Source organism: Athene cunicularia (assembly GCF_003259725.1).
Source record: "Athene cunicularia isolate RWA chromosome 3 unlocalized genomic scaffold, athCun1 chr3_part1, whole genome shotgun sequence".
Taxonomy (NCBI): Eukaryota; Metazoa; Chordata; class Aves; order Strigiformes; family Strigidae; genus Athene; species Athene cunicularia.
The window spans coordinates 59,171,367-59,189,650 of record NW_020799097.1 but is presented as its reverse complement, the minus strand read 5'-3'; the positions used below and the strand labels follow the sequence as shown (position 1 = coordinate 59,189,650).

The window sequence follows — 18,284 nt, the reverse complement described above, 5'->3', positions numbered from 1 at the left end:
AGCTATGCAGCATTCACACCCTGAAAGAAGAGGTGAATTAGAACATTTACAGTTTTATGCAGAAGGCACTCACCTAGAATGGATTGAAGCCTGTGTTTGCATCTTTGTCCAGCACTGATTCTGTAACTTGACCACTGCTGGATTTTTTTCCTCTGGAGAATGTGATAGCAATTTAAGAAAACACTGCTACTGGGCCAGAAAACTACTTAGTTTAGTATATAAGCTTAGGGGAAGATTTAAGAATGGGAGGGGCACACAGTGATGCACTCCCTTCATGCATTATCATAGCATCTAGCAATCTACAGTTTAGGATTTATCAAGCCAGACACTATATTAACATATTTGTGTGTAATATTCTTGATGAACCTTCTATGAGTTTGTCAAATCCTTTTTGAACTTATGTTTTTGCCCATCATCTTGCAGCAATGAATTCCTATGGTTAACTCAAGTTAGAGAAGTACTTCCCTCTTAAGCTGCAGGTTACTCTTTAATAAAAATTGTTATGCACCATCTTTTTTCACTGCAAGAAAAAGAAAAAAATCATTTCATATTAATCTCTTTCATGCCACTTGTCATTTCATAAACACCTAGCATGTATTCCTTCAATCATCATTCTTTCATGTTGAGTAATCCAGACTTATTTAATATCTCAACATATGGAAGTTGTCCTAGATCTCTGATAATTTCTTTGGCCTTTTGTACATCTTGTCTTCTAGGCCATCCATCCAGAGTTAGGAAGACCAAACCTATATCTTTTATTTTAAATGAAAGAACGTTACGAGTTTACACAGTAGCACAAGATACTATGCTTTCTATTGTGTTCTGTTCCTAGTAATCACTGATATCTTTTCTTTGTCCGAATTGAGGTGACATGGTCATGAAATTTCCTGTGATATTATCCATGATATTATTCCTGTCTGATTATACGGATTTCGAGTCCATAATGGATTGCCCCCTCCTTGCATGCACTGCTTTGTATTTATCAGATTTGACTTTATTTATCATTTTCTTTCTTAATTTTTTAGTATGTTAGGGAAAATGAGATAAGCTGGATGCATCTATTCACAAAATACTACCATCATAGATAAAAATACTGCTGCACTGATTGCACCCATGACTAAAACCCGTGTTTTCTTCCTGACCTTCTAGGTAGACGTATGACTTAATGTGTTGCAGAAAATGATTCATCTTAAAAAGGAGGGATGTAGAGACACTGCTGAGAATCCCTGAACCTATAGGTTAGGGTGTTTTTTTGGGAAATGAGAAGTTTCTGCTGAAATCCCTGCTCCAGTTCAGACAAGATGAATGGAGGTAGAAAGTCCTTATGCATTCAATCCTTATGGACTGAATAATCCCGCTTTGCTATAGACACAATCCTGAACTGCACTCTGAATGCCCCATCTAGTGCCCCACATGCAACTAGGCTAAAAAGTCAAACCGTCATTTTGGAAAGGCTAATGTAAATGGGTTTTATTGCAGCTATTAGCTGAATTTGGATGAATTAATCATTATTTTAAAAAAAATCTTAGCCCCCTCAACTGTTTTTGCTCCATACCTGCCCCACCCTCTTCTCCTCCACAAAAACCCCAACCCTAACCTCAGCCTATCTAGCCCATTTTATTTCCAAGGAGAAGGAAGAATTTTTTAATGTGGAGTTATTCTGTTTTCAATTTTTAAGCCTCTGCACTTAGGAAGGTATAAAATATGGGTATGTGAGATTGGTCTGTGGTACCTCTGTATTCTTGACTGTAACCAAAGTTAACTATAAAATAGGTTTCCTTCACTTGTGTGGCCCTGAGAAAGGAAGGGATTATTTGAGGACCTGAGAAAAAGCCAGAACTGGCTTTGTGCTCAGGGTCTCCTAGCCCCTTAATTTCCACCGGCTGGATGTGGGTACTAAACAGAAGGTTTTGCCCCCTAAGACATGCCTCAGAAGTCAGGAAAAGAGGCTGTTGCAGGAGATCAGTGGGGGGAGCTTGATACACAATGAGTGCTGACTTCTCAGTTCTGTGACCAAACCATTTAACTTCTTAAAGTAAAACTCTAATGAATTTTTGAAGAAAAACCCATTTTAACTAAAAAGGGGAAGGTTTAGGGTTTGTTTTTTTTAATGTTAAAATGCTTTGTTGTGGGTTGCTATGCTCGGAAAAAAGTTATGTGCATCTATTCTGAACATTTCTGTAAACTCAGTTTGTCATTCCCATTGCGGGATGGCGAGGAGGATGAATAACAGACAGAGGCTTTCCTGAAAGCAGGCAAGATAATTATTTGGATCCAGAGGTAGAAGCTAAAGAGTTCAGGGGGCAACTTCACCAGTTCTCTGACTGAGTTCACAGAACTGCTTTTTTTTTCATGAAACCACATTTATCAGAAGGGTAGTAACTCCCATGAGAGAGGTGCTTGCGGCTATTTAAAAACAAACAAACAAGCAAAATCCTTCAAAGAACACTCACACATCAAAAGTTTGAGGTAGACTTCTCAATCCGGCAGGAAGAGTCATGGCTTCCTTTGTCTTCACGTAAAGCAGACAAAATCCCTGAAAAAGTGCTACTAGCTTTGTGTACTGGTGCTGACAGCTTGCTGATAGAATTATGCAACATTTTTCCCCATGGTTACATGCTTTTGTTGCCAGTATCCTTATGTAAGTGTTTCTTTAAGGTAGTATTCCTATTTGTTTAACTGGTAATATGTTTACATCTGATTTATTTTTGTCTCCAAGTACTATTGTAATGTGCTCTTAGCAGCTTGATTCAACATGCAAAACCAGCAAATACAGTCTTAGACAAAGTGCCAGTATTCACAAGCAATCTGAATTTAATCAATAACATAGTTTAATCTTTGAAGGTAGCAATCTCCATATTCTGTATATTATTATAAACTGTATTATTAGCAGTGGATCATGTATTTGAAGAGGAAAGCTGTACTGTCCAATCCGTGCCCTAGTAGTTTCTTCTCTTTTCAGTATTTCTGTAGTGTTGTTGATTTTGTTTGCCTTTCTTACTTGAACACACGAGTCTAGTTACTGAACTTTCAGTGTGCCAGCTCAGCCTGAAAAATATTTGTTAGCATCATATTCAAAAATTAAAACATGCAGTAGTAGAATAGGAAGCTGTATGTTCTCAGGTTTGCTCATCAAAAAAATAATAACTCAGAGTGGTTAAAATAAGGTAGAAATGAAATTTTTCTTTTAATTTGACTATTATAGAAGCATATTTTATTTCATCTATTAGAGCTGTTATGAGGGGGGAATCAGATCATTTGCCTGAATTAGGGTAATGTATAAAAATTATCATTTATCTTGTCCCATATTTGATATCCCTGTCTTCAGTTTATCTATTCAGTATTAAAATTCCTGAATTTAAATAGAGATTAACAAAATACAGGAGCACAACAAGGGACAATCACAGCTATTCAAACCAAGGATCTAAACAAATCAGGATTCTTAAGCAGTGGCCAGAAGAGAACTTCTTGGGAGAAGAGCTTAAACATACATGACATTGCCCCTGATACCCTCTCAGCATCTGATTCCTTTCAGCAGTGGTGCTGAGTCTGGTGGTTGGCTGATTAATAAGGAATAAACTTCATTTTCATTGCCCACAGCACCATTTGGAAATGAGACTGCTACCTTTTTCGACATGAAGACCCCTTCCTTTCTTCTTTATGTTTGAGCCTGCCTTTTGCTAGTTTCACTTGATGACTTATACTTGGTGTATTGCAAAAGATGAAGATTAATTGAATCTTAATATCTCTCTGGTGCGTGACTTTTGTAGAGCTCTGTCACAGAATTACCCCTAGATAAATCTCTTTGCCAACATGAAGATCCCTACCCTACTTAACTGTTTCTCATATCAGGGGTGTTCCATGATTTAAGTCACCGATGTCGCCCTTTACTGAAACATAGTCATAAATAGGCAGATGCCTTGACATAAACAGGCGTATCTGGAGGATTGTTCAGGATGTTACTCTTCAGGTGATAAGCACAGTATTTAACAACAGTGTTGCCCCATCCTCACACGCAGTGGAAGTGCAGACTGGATTTCAAAGCCAAGCTTCCCCCATGGTCTGCCACCATGTTGTCCATTTGTTCTGAGCAAATGTTTCTACAAACTCGAGTACAAGAGCTTCTGCCTCTCAGATGAGTGATATAGATATGGGGTGTGACCCATATCTTAAGGTATGGTTAACTCCATTGCTAATGAGTGAACATTGAGCACTGTGGGTTAGTTGTGCTGTAGATCTACAAAAGCTTGAGCTGGCTTTTACTGATTGTCCAGTTGGGTTATGATTGAACAGGTCTATTTCTCATGAGACTTCCTAGTCAGATTTTTCCTGATATAAGTGGTCACGCTAACTACTATTACTACAGAAAAGCAAATGTTTGTGTCAGTAGAAATAAGATGCAAAATTTAGACTCTGTTACTGTACTCAGGGACTTGATATTCCAGAGTAAATGACTGGTGTTTTTTTGTCATACTGATACTTTGAATAATTGTTGAAACGAAACAAAGCTATTAGGATACAAAAAAAGCTTCTATGAACTATACCTCGGAACATATTTTTATAATACAAATCCCCTAATGCAGATACTAATGTTTAAGTTGTCTATGCTTTTACATCCTGTAGTGAATTTGGGATGCAATTGGGTGTCAATTTAATTACAAGGACAGCCTCTTCATGGCAACACTATCATACTTGAGAATATACCTATTTTCAAACTTTTTAACAGAACAGCCCCATCTGAAAAGTAGATTATGAAAATATCCCAATAAGACCAATCTAAATACTTTTTAGGTCAAAAAGTACCACATTTTCCATAATCTAGTGTGCTGCTTTCTCTTTCAAAGACAAATATTCTCATTACCTGTTTTTGCTGCACCAGCTGTAAAAAAGACCTTAAACAAGCTTGGCCTCTCAGGAGTGAAGATGTTCTCATGATATGAATGAAATAGTCACCCCTCTCCATTCATTATGTTAGAATTTCATCACCAACTTCACTCTTCTATTTCTACTTCACTGCATGGTCAAAACTCTTAATAAAAATCACTATATTCCGTTCATTCCCTTAAAAAAAAAAATGTATACCATATTGTGTTTCCTATTAGCATGCAGAAGAAGTGGTGAGGAGTTTTGTTCTAGTTAGTTTTTCTAGAAAGCTCTTCCTGGCTTTTCATCACAGTCAAAATCCATTTGGCCATGAGAAGGTGGGCAGCTGCTTTGTTACCTATTACCTTCATTTCATAGGCATTTCTTGTCTAGGTGCTGTGGCAAGGATGTTGGTTACTTCTCACTGCACCCCTCTGCCCCCCGCCCGAAGGTGATAAAGCAAAGCAGATGTAATAATGGCCAGCAAAGGCAGTCTCAATCCTTGCCCTTCCTTTTCCTCTCTCTCAAGCACCTGAATTTGTGCTCCTGCTTCTGTGCTGACACTGGTTTTTGTCTGAAGAACACATACATGTCTCCACGTACACACACCCACCTTTCCACACCCACCCCCAATATCAGTTTTAAACCTAAACTGCCTTGGAGTGGAGTAGATGAGTGGCACTGCAAGCGACACATGGTGGGAAGTGGAGGAGCAGGGTTGCCCTTTCAGGTAGGCGTTAGATGATGTGTAATTCACATCTGTGATGTAAAACTGTGGTGTAAAAATTAACCAAGTGGGTTTCCATTTTGGATTCTGTTGGTTCATTGCATAGATCGAGGGAGGTATCTCAGTCCCTCCTAAAATTAGCCCCCTTCTCTGTCATTCCAGTGGGCTGCCTTCTGGCATTTTTGGCAAGAAACATTTGGGCATGCTGTAATAAGAAATGTGAAGACGTTCCTGGTGGGAACATCTAAATGTGTCTTGGAAAAGGTTATGAATAGAAATAAAGGGATTTGAGCAAGGAAACAGTACCTTCAAAATAAGTTTGCTCAGAAGTGATGAATTTTGTCTTGTTTCCCAATAGACTTGAGTAGTCTGAGCACACAAAATCTCTAGATAATCATTAATGTGTAACCCATATACTAAATTGTATCCCTTTTTTCTTTGATGATAGTATTGAAGTGCTGACAGAAAGTTTTTGACTTCAATGAAATGGGATACCTGAGGAAGGACTTTGGAGAAGGGAAACATTATCTGTCCAGTTCTACAGGCATTCCTGCATGCCTTCTCAGGTCTGAAGGGGAAGGTTTTAAGTTCACCTTTAATGGTGTGTGAGCTGCTTTCCTTCCTTCTCCTATGGAAGGAAGTCTCAAGGTGTATCAAGGTCCATGGTCTGGGTTGATGCCTATAGTGAAATCAGTCTTTAAGGTATGTAACTTCCTTCATTTGATGGATCAAATAACCAGAAATAGAAAGACACAGAAGGAGGAATTGGGGCTGCTTAGATGGGCCCCAGGGTGCTGCTGGGCAGGTAGAGCTGAGAGAACAGTGCAAGGTGGTGGGGTAGGAGCAGCCTCAAGCAAGTGATAAGACACATAGCCCTGTAGGTGTGCAAACAGCTTGCAGGTGCTTGGCTGTCACACTTAAAAACTTGCACAGGTACTACATGGCAGTGAGCTGTTCTGGGAATGATAACAGCATCTCAGGTGCCAGGTGAGCAGGTATATTACAGAGGATGGTGAGGGCTGGAAAGGTGAGATGTCCATGAGTCACCTCTTACACTCCTGAAGTTTCTGTAATGACTATTAAATAAAATTGTAAATGCTTGGAAACCATGCCAGGTATTCCTCTCAGTTGCAGGTACATTATATTTCAGTACCCTTCTGGCACAGCAATGTGTATAGCTCATTACATTTAAAGATCATGATATGGTTCTAAATTCTACCTGTCCATGATACTGTCCCAACAACACGTGAAAGCAGAATGCAGGAAAGCTGATGGTAGAAATTCGGATTAGTGATGGCCAGATATAATGTGGCTTCGAAAATGAGACATACAGGAGTCTCCCAGGACAGGCAAGCACCCTGACAGGAGGGTCAGCTGGTACGCAGGAAAGTGCAGATCTCCCATGTGACACAGTCATGTCATCAGTTGAAGAAAGCTCCACCTTACCTATGAAGTACGGCTGGGCTGTGTATAGGTAAGTCAGAGTCATTATGGTAGATGGCTTTCACTGAACTCCAGGAGTGCTTGGCTGAGTTTTTTCAGCTTTCAAGTTTTTATAGAGATGTAGAGTTAATAAGATGTAAATCTGTGATAGGTTTGGGGATTTTTTGTCACTGAATTCTGCTGAAACACTCTAGTTTTGTTGCAGGGTGTTTGAAGTATTTGAGTTGGATTATAAATATGTCACTGTAACAATTTGTCCATCATAAAGTTTCTGCACATAGTTTGCTTAGGCAGTAAACAGAATGTGAGCATGACTACAGCATCAACAGATATAACAACAATGCAAAAAATCTTTGCAATATCAGTTTATTGGGCCAGTTCAAACTTGAAATTAAGAATAAATAAATAAACCCAAGTACCTGAGAAGCAGGAAGAAAAAAAAAATATTCTCATTACACAACTATGTAAAAGAAAATCCTGGTGTCCCTAAAATATTGTTTTGTCCTCCTTGAGGCACTCTTTCCCTAATCTCTTGTTTTATTCCTTCTCATCGACAGCATGTGGATGTGCGTCCAGAATGCAGTATTGTCGAATAACCTATTGCAAAGCCTTGTAGAGTTGAGAGTAATTCTTTCCTGGGAAGTACCAATTTTTGAAGAAGGAATTCAATTTTGTTCTTAACTTGCTAGTTCCTGACAATGAAGCAGATAAAATATTTCTTTCCAACAATAATCTCAATGTTGAGATCTCAAGGGAATTACTGATACATGTGGATAATGAAGTCATTGTGGTCAAGTCTTTGCCTGAGACGTTTCTCTAACTGACTCATTTATACTGAGTAATTTTTTTTTTCTTTTTTACGATTTGAATGTCTACTCATTGTGGACACCTCCTTCTTACATGTATTCATTTTTCCTATAGGAGTGTACTGCATAAATGTCTTTAACATGATACAATCTTTTTTATAAAATATGTCATACTCTTCTAATTGATTTCCAGAGTCACATGGACTACTGTCATTCAATAAATAGACATGTGTTCTGTTCTTAAATTGTGTAGAGGGATGACATGCTCCAATTTTTAGAAAAACTGGAGGGTTTTTTTACATGTAAGCTGGGCATGAGCTTAACCTTGTTTATGGTTTCTGCTGACAATGCTAAAGCTGCACACTGTTCCTTTTATTTAAAGGAAGATAATAAAATGAATGCAGTAGTGTTTCAAATCAAGGTGAATAAAATGCCACAGTGATGCATAGGATATAAAATCACTATGCAGAAGTTAGCAGTTTTCACTGTTGAAATAATTCTTATTTCAGCACTTCAGGTGGTCAGTAACTGCCATGTCACTTACACATTTTAGCTGCATCAGCTTGCAGACTTTGTACTTACCACACAAACTTGATATAGTAAGCAGGTGCTCAAAGATAAATCAGTAGTTTGAGGTGAGCTTGTGACATAGTATCCCCATTTGCAGACCCAAAATTAGAGATGATATTATGGTAAAATATGGCAGTATCCTACGTAAGCCAGCACTGCAAGCTCACGGTTCAATTTGCCATTTCTGTTTGTTGCTGGTTGTTTCTCCAGTAACCAATTCTCTAGGTAATAACCTGAATCTTACTGTGTTATAGATATTTATTTTGATTGTTTGTTTAAAATAGATTCTTTCAGTTTTTCCATCCCAAGTAATAAAAGACAATGAAAATGGTCCTGCAGACTCTGAAGTGAGTTGAATAAATCACTTGATAATGACCTGGTCACAAAGCTATTGCTTAGAATGAGTTCTTTTGTTCCAGATAACCAACTCTCTTAATTAGAATGTAACATTGTGTAGGTATTGTGTCTTAACCTCAGGTCTAGCAACTAGTGCCAGATACTGAACAGTTGTGATAAATTGTATTTTAAAGTCACAGAGAGAAAGTTTCTGGAGTCACAGGAATTAAGTCTGCATAAGCATCATTGTAAAAAAAAAAAACAAAACAAACAAACAAAAAACAAACCACAACAAAACTGGAGATAAAGATTTGTGGCAGAATAGTAGATCACAAGCTGTAAAAGTTTGTCCACGAAACCACCATCATTGATGGTTGCAGGACAGCAGCTGAGATAAGTCTGAATTAGCTTTTGCTTTTTAAAAAATATAAAGGGAGGCTTGTGGTTATTTGGAACACCTAACTGTAAAAATCTACTGATTTCTACATGAACTTCTACATGAAATCATGACGTGAAGTCAGTTATTTGCTGACAAGTTTTTTGCTGCCTTCTCTTCAGTATACTTTTGGGAGGAGATATTGTTAAGTTGTATAAGTAGCAGGAACCCACAATAAATGCTTCCTCCAAGTTGTCTGCAGAAGAAGGTGGAAGCAATAGTAACTTTTATATCAGAAAAAAAATAACAATGTAGAAGAATAAAGCAGTTGTTAAAATGAGTTAAACTTGATGAGCAGAGGGAAGATTTTGACCACTGGAGAAAACAAAGAACCGAACGTATTTCTTGCAAAAATGGTAAATGAGTTTATGAACAAATAGAGAAGCCAAGAAATGTCTTAGGGGAGATATTAATTAAACCTGAAGAATGGCCAAGGCCTGTGAGAACTTCAAAGGCCTGCAGCTGTGTGAATTTTGTTCTTGGAGTAGAGGAGGTGATTCTAAAACTTCTCTACAGGTCTCTGTGCTATTTTGAGTGTTACAGCTGGTTTAAGTTCTGCTGCAGCCTGTGCAACGTGCGCTACCTGCAGTTTTGCTCATCCTGCTGAAGCCTGTTTTTGACTGCCACTGTACCTGGTTATCTTTTGACGTGAGACACAGGATCAAGCGTGGATTGGGGGGTGGTAGCTCCTTCCCTGCTGGTGGTATGTAACTGGTACAGTTTACCCAACTGAGGGGGTAGGAAGGTGGTAGACAAAAGTGTCACCCTTGGGGTTCTGTCCCCAGCTGAGAAGAGGCTGTTGTGGCAGCTGCCTCCCACTCCAACCCCTCCCTTTTCCATAGGCAACGCTACAGCAGTTGAAGAGTTGCTTGTGCACCTGCTCCTTTATTCTGATGATTTTTAGATGCATCATGTCTTTTGGGTGGGAGTAATATCTGTAGCTGATGTATAGTATGTCTTGACTGAGAATAAGCTTACATTTACTCTCCTCCTTTGCCACAAGAATAAGGTGGGATGCCCAGGTGATAAAAATCAAGTACCCCTGTACGGTATGCAAGCAAGAATCCCATGAGCTAAGCCCATAACAACAGCGTTTCTCTACTTAATGATGCATGTGTGTCTGCATCTTTGAATTGGTTAGTTAACCTTGTCGTGATGTTACTTCTGTTTATTGGACTTTCCACGTGACATCTTGGCTAGTGGTTAGAGGGTGCCAGAGCAATGTACATCTAGAGTGGTGTTCATAATAATGCAGAAAAATATGTTAGAAGTGACAGCTTTTTTTTTTCTTGCTTTTTTTTCTTTCTTTTCAGCAGCCCAGTAGAGTACTCCCATTAATGAGCTGTCCGCAGTGTGTTGGGCAATCTCTTTGATCCATAGGCTGTTGGGGTTTTTATTTGTCTTCTGTGTTATACAGCAAAACCATTAAGGACCTAACTATTCACTAGAGATGGCATGTATAGGGTGACAGACTGAGCTGTGAGTGTAGTCTGTCATGCAGAGAAAGTGAAAACTTGAGATCTTGTTGGAAATTTAAAAATAAACTGCAGCGGCTTTCTGTGACTCTAAGGTTCACGATACCTCTGCTGTTAGTCAGATCTGTGCTTTCAGCTTGGGATCCCTCAATCCCCTGCATTAACCTGCTTTTTTAACTGAGTAGAAGAATTTCTCATCAGGCACGTACTGCTTTCTGTAATGCTTCTCCCCTCACTTGGCAAAGCCTCCTGTTTGTGTTAGTGCAGCTTTTGTTGGGGCTGAGGGCGACAGGTCTTGTCAGGCTGCTGTCAGCATAGAAGACAGCCAGGTGTCCTTTCAGGCAGGCACAAGCCCAAAATAAACCTTTTTGTCTTAAATTCTGAATTTCTTTCCCTAGCAGAGCAGTACTTCCTAACTATTTTGGAGAGCTGAATGAAAATATTTCTAGTTTATATTAAAGATATGCCACATGTGGAATGATTTTTCTAAAAATCAAAGGAACCCAGTATTTGTGCTGGAAGTCTCCATGGTTTGTTTTTATCTTCAACCTTTTCATAGCTCATTTTGTGACCGCCTTCATGACCTCATATTTCTTTCAGTTGTATTTCTTTGGAGCCTTACATATTGTTATCATCTTCCATTTTTTTCCGTCCTAACATATAATTTATAAGACGACATCCAGCCTTGACTGAAAACACTCAGAAAATGCAGAATTTTCTACAGTATTACTATTTATTGTTATTCAGTTACCATTTTCACTGTTAAATTTGTGGCTTAATACCATATTTGAATTTCAGCTTTCTGTCACTGCTTCTTGTTAATTCTTTTTTATTCCATTAGATTAACCAGCTTTTAAGACCGAGAATTTTGTTGTCCTGCTAGTACTTGACTGCCATAATTCTTTCTGCTAAATCTCATACATTTTTCTTCAACTTTCAAACAAATATTCTTGGTTCTTCAGTTTTTCCATATTTTTTGTAATGTGTGAGTCCTCAAAGCCATGTGTAATCTTCCAGTACAAGAAGAGTACTGAAGTTGTATAGCTGTTACTTGGGATTGGCAGCCTGCTTCCTCATGTTTTTCTGGCTCCGTGCCGTGGGTCTTCTGACACAGCTTTGCCACAACATCTCTGTGTGTGATCTGGAGCCAGCGCAGCTTCTGCACAGGTCCAGCTACTGGCTAGCAGGGATTTTTCACTTAGCTTGTATGCCTTGCATGTCTTGAACTGCACTCCCTAGGGCCCCTGGTCCCAGGAGGCTTTGTACGGCAAAGATCATGCTCTAACTGCAAAATGCTATGCATAGCCCTTGCGGGTCAGACACTGACCCTCAACTGGAAACCCACAGTACTTGCAAGAAATATGCAGATATACTTAAAATGCTTTGCAAGAAGTTTCTCCAGAAGAGGGAATGAGTTTGATCAAGGTGGGAGCTGAGTCAGTCTTGAATCATTTGTGGAGGCATCTCCGCTGTACTCCCCTGAACACCCAGTATTAACTGTATTTATGTGGATTTGTTTGTTTCTCTGAATTATGAAAAATTTTACAGGAAATTAGTATTCTTTCGATTTACCTGCTTTCTTGCCAATTTATGGCATAGTATAGACATACCAATTTTAATTTCTGGATGGGTGAGACTGATGTTGGGCTTCTTTTAATAAATGAATGCCTTATTATACTTGCAAAAATTAAGATTTTTATGATTACCCCTGTTGTAGGTATTGAGTTAAACTGTTGATACCCATCAGCATACCAACTGTATTTGATAGAGAAAGCTGAACATGCCATCACCAGAGGGAAGGCACGCTTCACACGTGAGCAGAGGGAGCTTGCAGGCATTAAAGCAGAGTAATAATGTTTGAAGGCTCCATACGAGGCAGCAGTGGGAGAGAGGGTGGCAAGAATGACAGCACAGACCTATCTTTCATGGTCAGGCTGTATGGTGATCAGCCCTCTCCTCCTCACCTCCCCAGACCCTTCTGCTGTGAGCAAGGCAGCAGTCTCCTGTGCCTGGTCATGTTATGTTTAGTGAAACATGACTTCAGGTAAATATATAAGATTTTATCAACATGCATCCAGTATCAGCTTTTCCTCCAAAGTGGAACAGCCTGTAGGATTCTGGTTTGGTTTGATTTTCTTTTTTTTTTCCCCTGCTTTGAACTGATAATCAACAGTATATGATTACCGCTAAGATAATAATGAAACTCCCTTCTTTTATTTTAAATTTAGGAGGCGTTTAGCCTTGGAGGACAACGTAGTAGGGGTATTGTCACCCAGGCTGGGTAAATGGTATTAAGCAACATAGTATGCATATGTTACTTGGGAACATAGGAAGTTTTATTCATACTTGTTACTGTACTAATAACACTAGCGACCTTTTCTGGTTGTTTTTTCTGTCTGTGAATACATAATTATTTGCATAAAATATTTAATATTAAGAATATGACACAGCTGCTTAACTGTAGGAAGACTTATAGCTGGTGTTGATGCTGCATGCTTATTCTGGTCATTGGTGCCTAAATATCACAGTACATTTAATATCTAATGTCATATGCATACTGATGTGAGCATAATGTACTGCTAGTAGCTCAGCAGAATGAGAACTTTGTACTGATGAAATGTCAGTCTTAATTTTTGATTAAGTTAGCTGTGGGCATTTTATGTCAAAACCAGAAATGACCAAATACTGCAAAATGCTATGCATGAAAATACTTTCATTTCTTTAATGTCTTGCAGATGTACAAGCGGGTTTTTTATATAGTCTTTCAGAGATGTTAGTGGCCATGCATACTGGGGGATTTCATCAGATTTAACACCTTTAAGCAGTGACTAAAAAATATAGTCATAAAATGAAACAGTAATTAAACTAGTTACACTGGAAAAGGAATTCTAAATATTGTGCTTAGCGAAGGAAAAAATGAAACTTGCCATGCAGGTTCTCTGTTCAAACTGTTTAGTGGGTGTGTCTTAAATACCTATTGAAATTGTGATTCTACCGATGAGTTAATAAACCATCTATGGGTTGAAATATTTTTTCATAAAATGTTCTTTAGAACCTTTAAGGCTATTCACAGAGGGTTCATGGCTGAGAAGGGAGGAACCGTGCTCAAGAAAAATTGCTTGCTATGAATACTGTGTGCCTTAGCCACACCTGCTCATAGTAATTGAGGGGGGCGGGTCTTCTTTGGCAGAAAGAAAGGGTAGAGTTCCATGGTTTGGTTGAAGTGACCGGGGCGGCAGGGGAATGGAGGGAATTCACCATGCTGCCTGACCAGGCTGTGGGTGTCGGGGATTGAAAGCCACAAAATGCATTTGAGTAGTGTCCATCTATCTGCAGGCAGAGTGCCTCAGCAGGGCCGGGCAGGACGGAGGCTGCCGTGGTGGGTAACTGGAGAGCCTCAGCTTCCTGCAACGCTACCTCGGATCCAGGCTCTCAGCTCCAGAGCTGTCACTTGGTTTGCCTGAAGCTGGGTTTTTATATTGTTTATAAACCAGACCAAACTTCTGTGAGGGTTATTTTCTTTGGGATTCCCTTTCATACACCTCCTTTTTTTCATACCTTATATAAGAGGTTTTTCATTTTTGGTAGACTGCCTTCTCAGGACGCTCTGAAACTGTATTATTGATTTACTACTAGGTGGACCCAGATGGCTAGAGTGAGAAGCCAGCAACATCACTTCCTTGAAGGATGTAAACTGTGTTTAAAAACTCACTGAAAGAGGAGTATTGTTGATATGTGTGGTATTTGCTACAGGAGTGGCAACAAAACCATTAATAATGGCTTTGTTCTTTTAGTTATCAATGGCAGTTTTTAAACCTTAGAAGTTTCAGGTTGCTGTATGTATAAAAGGAAATTATGTTATTTCAAATTATAATTGGGGAATATTTGATGGATCTGGTTATAGAATAACGAATTAGAATAATTAATAGAAAGTTAATTGGGTAACATCAGAAAAGTTTATCCTGGTATATTGAGATTGCATGCTTCAGTTGATACTTAGTGTACTTTTGGGATTTCTGGTTGCACCTCACCTCTGTTTCTGATAGTATATTGTATTATGAAGAATATTAATAATGCTGCAGAACAATTACTTGTTCATTTGCTAACTGATTAAAATTCATGCATAATTTATTGGAACTGGGAGAGACTTTATAAATAAGTCTCCTTGTCCTCAAGAGCTTAAAAACAAAATGCATATGCTAATATAAGAATACGCTTTATCTCTTAACATAAAAATTTAATATGAAATGGTATATTAGTCTCATTAATGTGAGGTTTTATTTGTGATAATCGTGCTCTTAATCAAAGTATATACTTCTAAACATAGCCTTATGTTTTAGAGGTTTATAACTTGGAGTTGGTAGTGCATCACGCTCGTCAATGTTTATGTTTTCTGCTGTAATATACACTGACCTTAGAATTCATTAGTTTGACATTTAATGTGTTAGTTCCAGAGCAAATAAACTGCCCTCATTAAGCCTGGCTGCATTTCTGAACTTTGATGCAGGTAGGGATCTAAATTAGTTCATATACACATTTCTTGCCAAAGCAGGGTAGAACATGTTAATAATTAATTGAGATACTTTCTAGAGTTTTGCATATCCCAGAGCAGAAAGAGGAACACTTTAGAGTGTTCACCTTTTCACTCTGGGAGGAGAAAATCAGCTCTGCTTGCAGCCACTACGCCACCTTCACAGATTCCCTGGTCCCCAAACTGAGTGGCCTAGGACACAGCTAATTTAGAAAAAAGTCTTCAAGAAATACTTTTGTATCAAAATGTGGGAAACTTGGTTGCTTACCGAACTGTTAAATACAGTTGGGAGCCAGCTCTGGTATCTGGAGGGGGAACTTTACTGCTGGATGTAGAGAACCAGGGAGTCGTTAGCCGAACTTCACCATGCAGGAAGGGTGGGATGTCGGAGGAGGCCTGGAGCCCTCTGCAAGCCCCTCCGTCACCACTCGCCCCGCAGGCTCTGTCAGGGACACTGGTAGGGTCACTCCTGGGAGGCAGAGTATGTGCAATGATTCTGTGTCTTAACTTCTTTTGTGCAGAGCGGTAGGGGAAGTGGTGATGAGAAGAGCCCCCCTCTTGGGAAATCATCTGGTCTGGGGTTGAGTATTTTTAATGTACTGGCCATGAGATCCCCTCTACTTGCTCAGAGTTGCTGCGTTGTTAGTTCTGCATCACTGCTGTGTGAAACCCCTGTGTGCATTGAATTTAGCATTGTTGCCTAATTAACTGAAACAAATTAGTTGAAATATGAGCCATCTGGAATGAAAATAAGCCTTCCGTGTTTATCAGTGGATCCATTTTATTAGAAAAGTACATGTTGCTTGTGATTTGTTTTTCAAAATAAAGCATACTGAGGCAGTGTGCTGCTTCTCTACTTAAGCATTTCTCAGGGTAAGGGGGACCTCACCTCCCTGTTTGGTCCATAGTTACCTTTTAACTTAGTGGCTGTGTCGAAGCATTTAGGCAGGCAGAAGCTGATGAGAACAGAGGAAGACAAAAGGCAATGTGCATCCTATTGTTTGAATTTCTAAATCTGTAGTAAGTTACTGAAGAATAAAATATGATGTCGTTGCTATACATCTTTGTCATTCTCCTGGCAGTTTTGCTCGGTTCCAAGTATTCTGAACGCCTGTAATGGGTATCTGTATCATTTACCCTAACTGTGTCTGGTGGGTTTCAAAAGAACTGCAGTGATACTCAAGAATATTTTGTGCAAGGCTACTGTATCAACTGTTGTAACTGTTCTTTAAAGCAAAGTACATATGTGGCTTCTGTCAATAAAAGAACATCAGTCATGTTTCTGAAAATCTCAAGTTATTGCCATAGTAAATTATATCAATGAGCAGCAACCCAGATTTTTTTTCAGAAAAAAATGTTAAGAAATAGCAATAAGTATATCAACTAGGATTTTGTGGTCCCTAGCTGAGATTTTTACATGGAAAAAGTAGCATTGGGCAGATGCCAGTGGTGTACCACTTGCTTCCATCAGCTGAAATTCTCCTCAGCTTTTCTTCATTGATGTCACTTTAATTTTGCTTTTGAGTTTTGAAATCTTTGCTGATAAAAACTTGAAAACTTTATGTGGAAGGAGCTGCCTTCTTGATGGGTTTTCCAGCTTTCATTTTATCACTGTTTTTTTTTTTTTTTTTTTTTGTCTCCCCTACAGAGCCACCTCGGCCTATAGCACCCCCGCAGCTGCTGGGTGTTGGGCCCACATACTTGCTCATTCAGCTGAATGCCAACTCAATCATTGGGGACGGACCCATTATTCTGAAAGAAGTGGAGTATCGAATGACATCTGGGACCTGGACTGAAACCCATGCTGTCAATGCACCGACTTACAAGCTCTGGCACTTGGACCCCGACACTGAATATGAGATTCGGGTCCTGCTTACCAGACCAGGTGAAGGTGGAACTGGGCAGCCAGGACCACCACTCATCACCAGGACCAAATGTGCCGGTGAGTGCTGCTTTGGAAAAACGAACAAGCAAACAAAACTCTTTATTTAATGATTTAATTGTTCGGTGGGCTTGTTGGCTCTAATTAACTTTAAGCAGAATTTTAGGGTTTCCTTGGTACCCACAGGTTCCCCAGGTTTCTGGGCCAGTGAGGGTTTGCTGTGTCCCTTGCTTTGCCTGGTCACTGTGTAGGTTGCTGTTTGCTAACCCTGAGAGGGTAATTTAGGAGCCAGGGTGTTAGAAAGCTAAGAAAATATTTTACTTCTCCTCATGCAAAGAAGGAGACGTCATCATTTCTGGAACGGACAATCCACCCATTTTTTCACCTTCATATTTTCCCTTATATTTTAAGTAACCTTGCACATAAAGGAACTTGCATGGGAGAAGAAAAATCTGTTTAAGAAATAGCATTTTACGAGAAATGTAGTTTACTTTTGCGTAATTTTTCTTTTTCCAAGCAGATATACCAGAATCTTCAACAACTAAAATACAACTATTAAAGTATTTTAACTCCTAAAATACAATTCAAATATTAATAGAGTGTTTTCTCCATTTTTTGAATACCACCGCCAAAATCAAGTGCTGCTGAATCCTGCAGTCTGCTTCTGGTTTGTTAGAGTGCCCTGGCATGGCCAGCACCACGAAGATTAAGCACTGCCAATTTGTGTTATATGCTGTTCCTTCTAAAGCTACTTAAAGTTATTTAAATCTCAGCTTTCATAGGAAGAAAGATAATACCTATGTCTCATAGTTGCAGAGGAGAAAAATTATAGATTTGAACATCATACTGAGAGGCAAAAAAGTGGAAATTAAACCGTGGGGTTTTTTTTGTTAATCTTGGGATTTTTGGGGCCTGACCGTATTTTAAAGTTCGCACTATATTAGATTTAGCAGAGTGCTGATAACGGTTGTTCAAAACTACATTAAAATAATAAGAAAGAAGAGCTGCTGTTGTAGATATGTGTCGTGCATATGTGTACATATATAAAACAAATATAAATGATTTTTTTTTTTTTTTCACAAATTAATGACAGACCTCAGTGGGACAGCTGTTCAAGTTCTCAAGTAAGCAAGGATGACCTCTCTCATTTTGGTTACTAAAGAAGAGTCTTAGGATCTGGATCAGAAGCAAGAACTTCAAGTGGACTAGGTCAAT

At 39.0% G+C, this 18,284-nt stretch overlaps 1 protein-coding gene across 7 annotated transcripts in view; it reads left to right on the top strand.

The window, feature by feature from the left end:
- The window catches only part of PTPRK (protein tyrosine phosphatase, receptor type K), a 321,847-nt gene that overhangs the window by 135,763 nt on the left and 167,800 nt on the right, over positions 1 to 18,284 (top strand). For all 7 annotated transcript variants that reach the window (XM_026845144.1, XM_026845149.1, XM_026845148.1 and 4 more), the window contains exon 6: positions 16,836 to 17,129. In XM_026845144.1, coding sequence (XP_026700945.1) covers positions 16,836 to 17,129 — 294 coding nt within the window. The remainder of the gene's footprint in view (positions 1 to 16,835; positions 17,130 to 18,284) is intronic.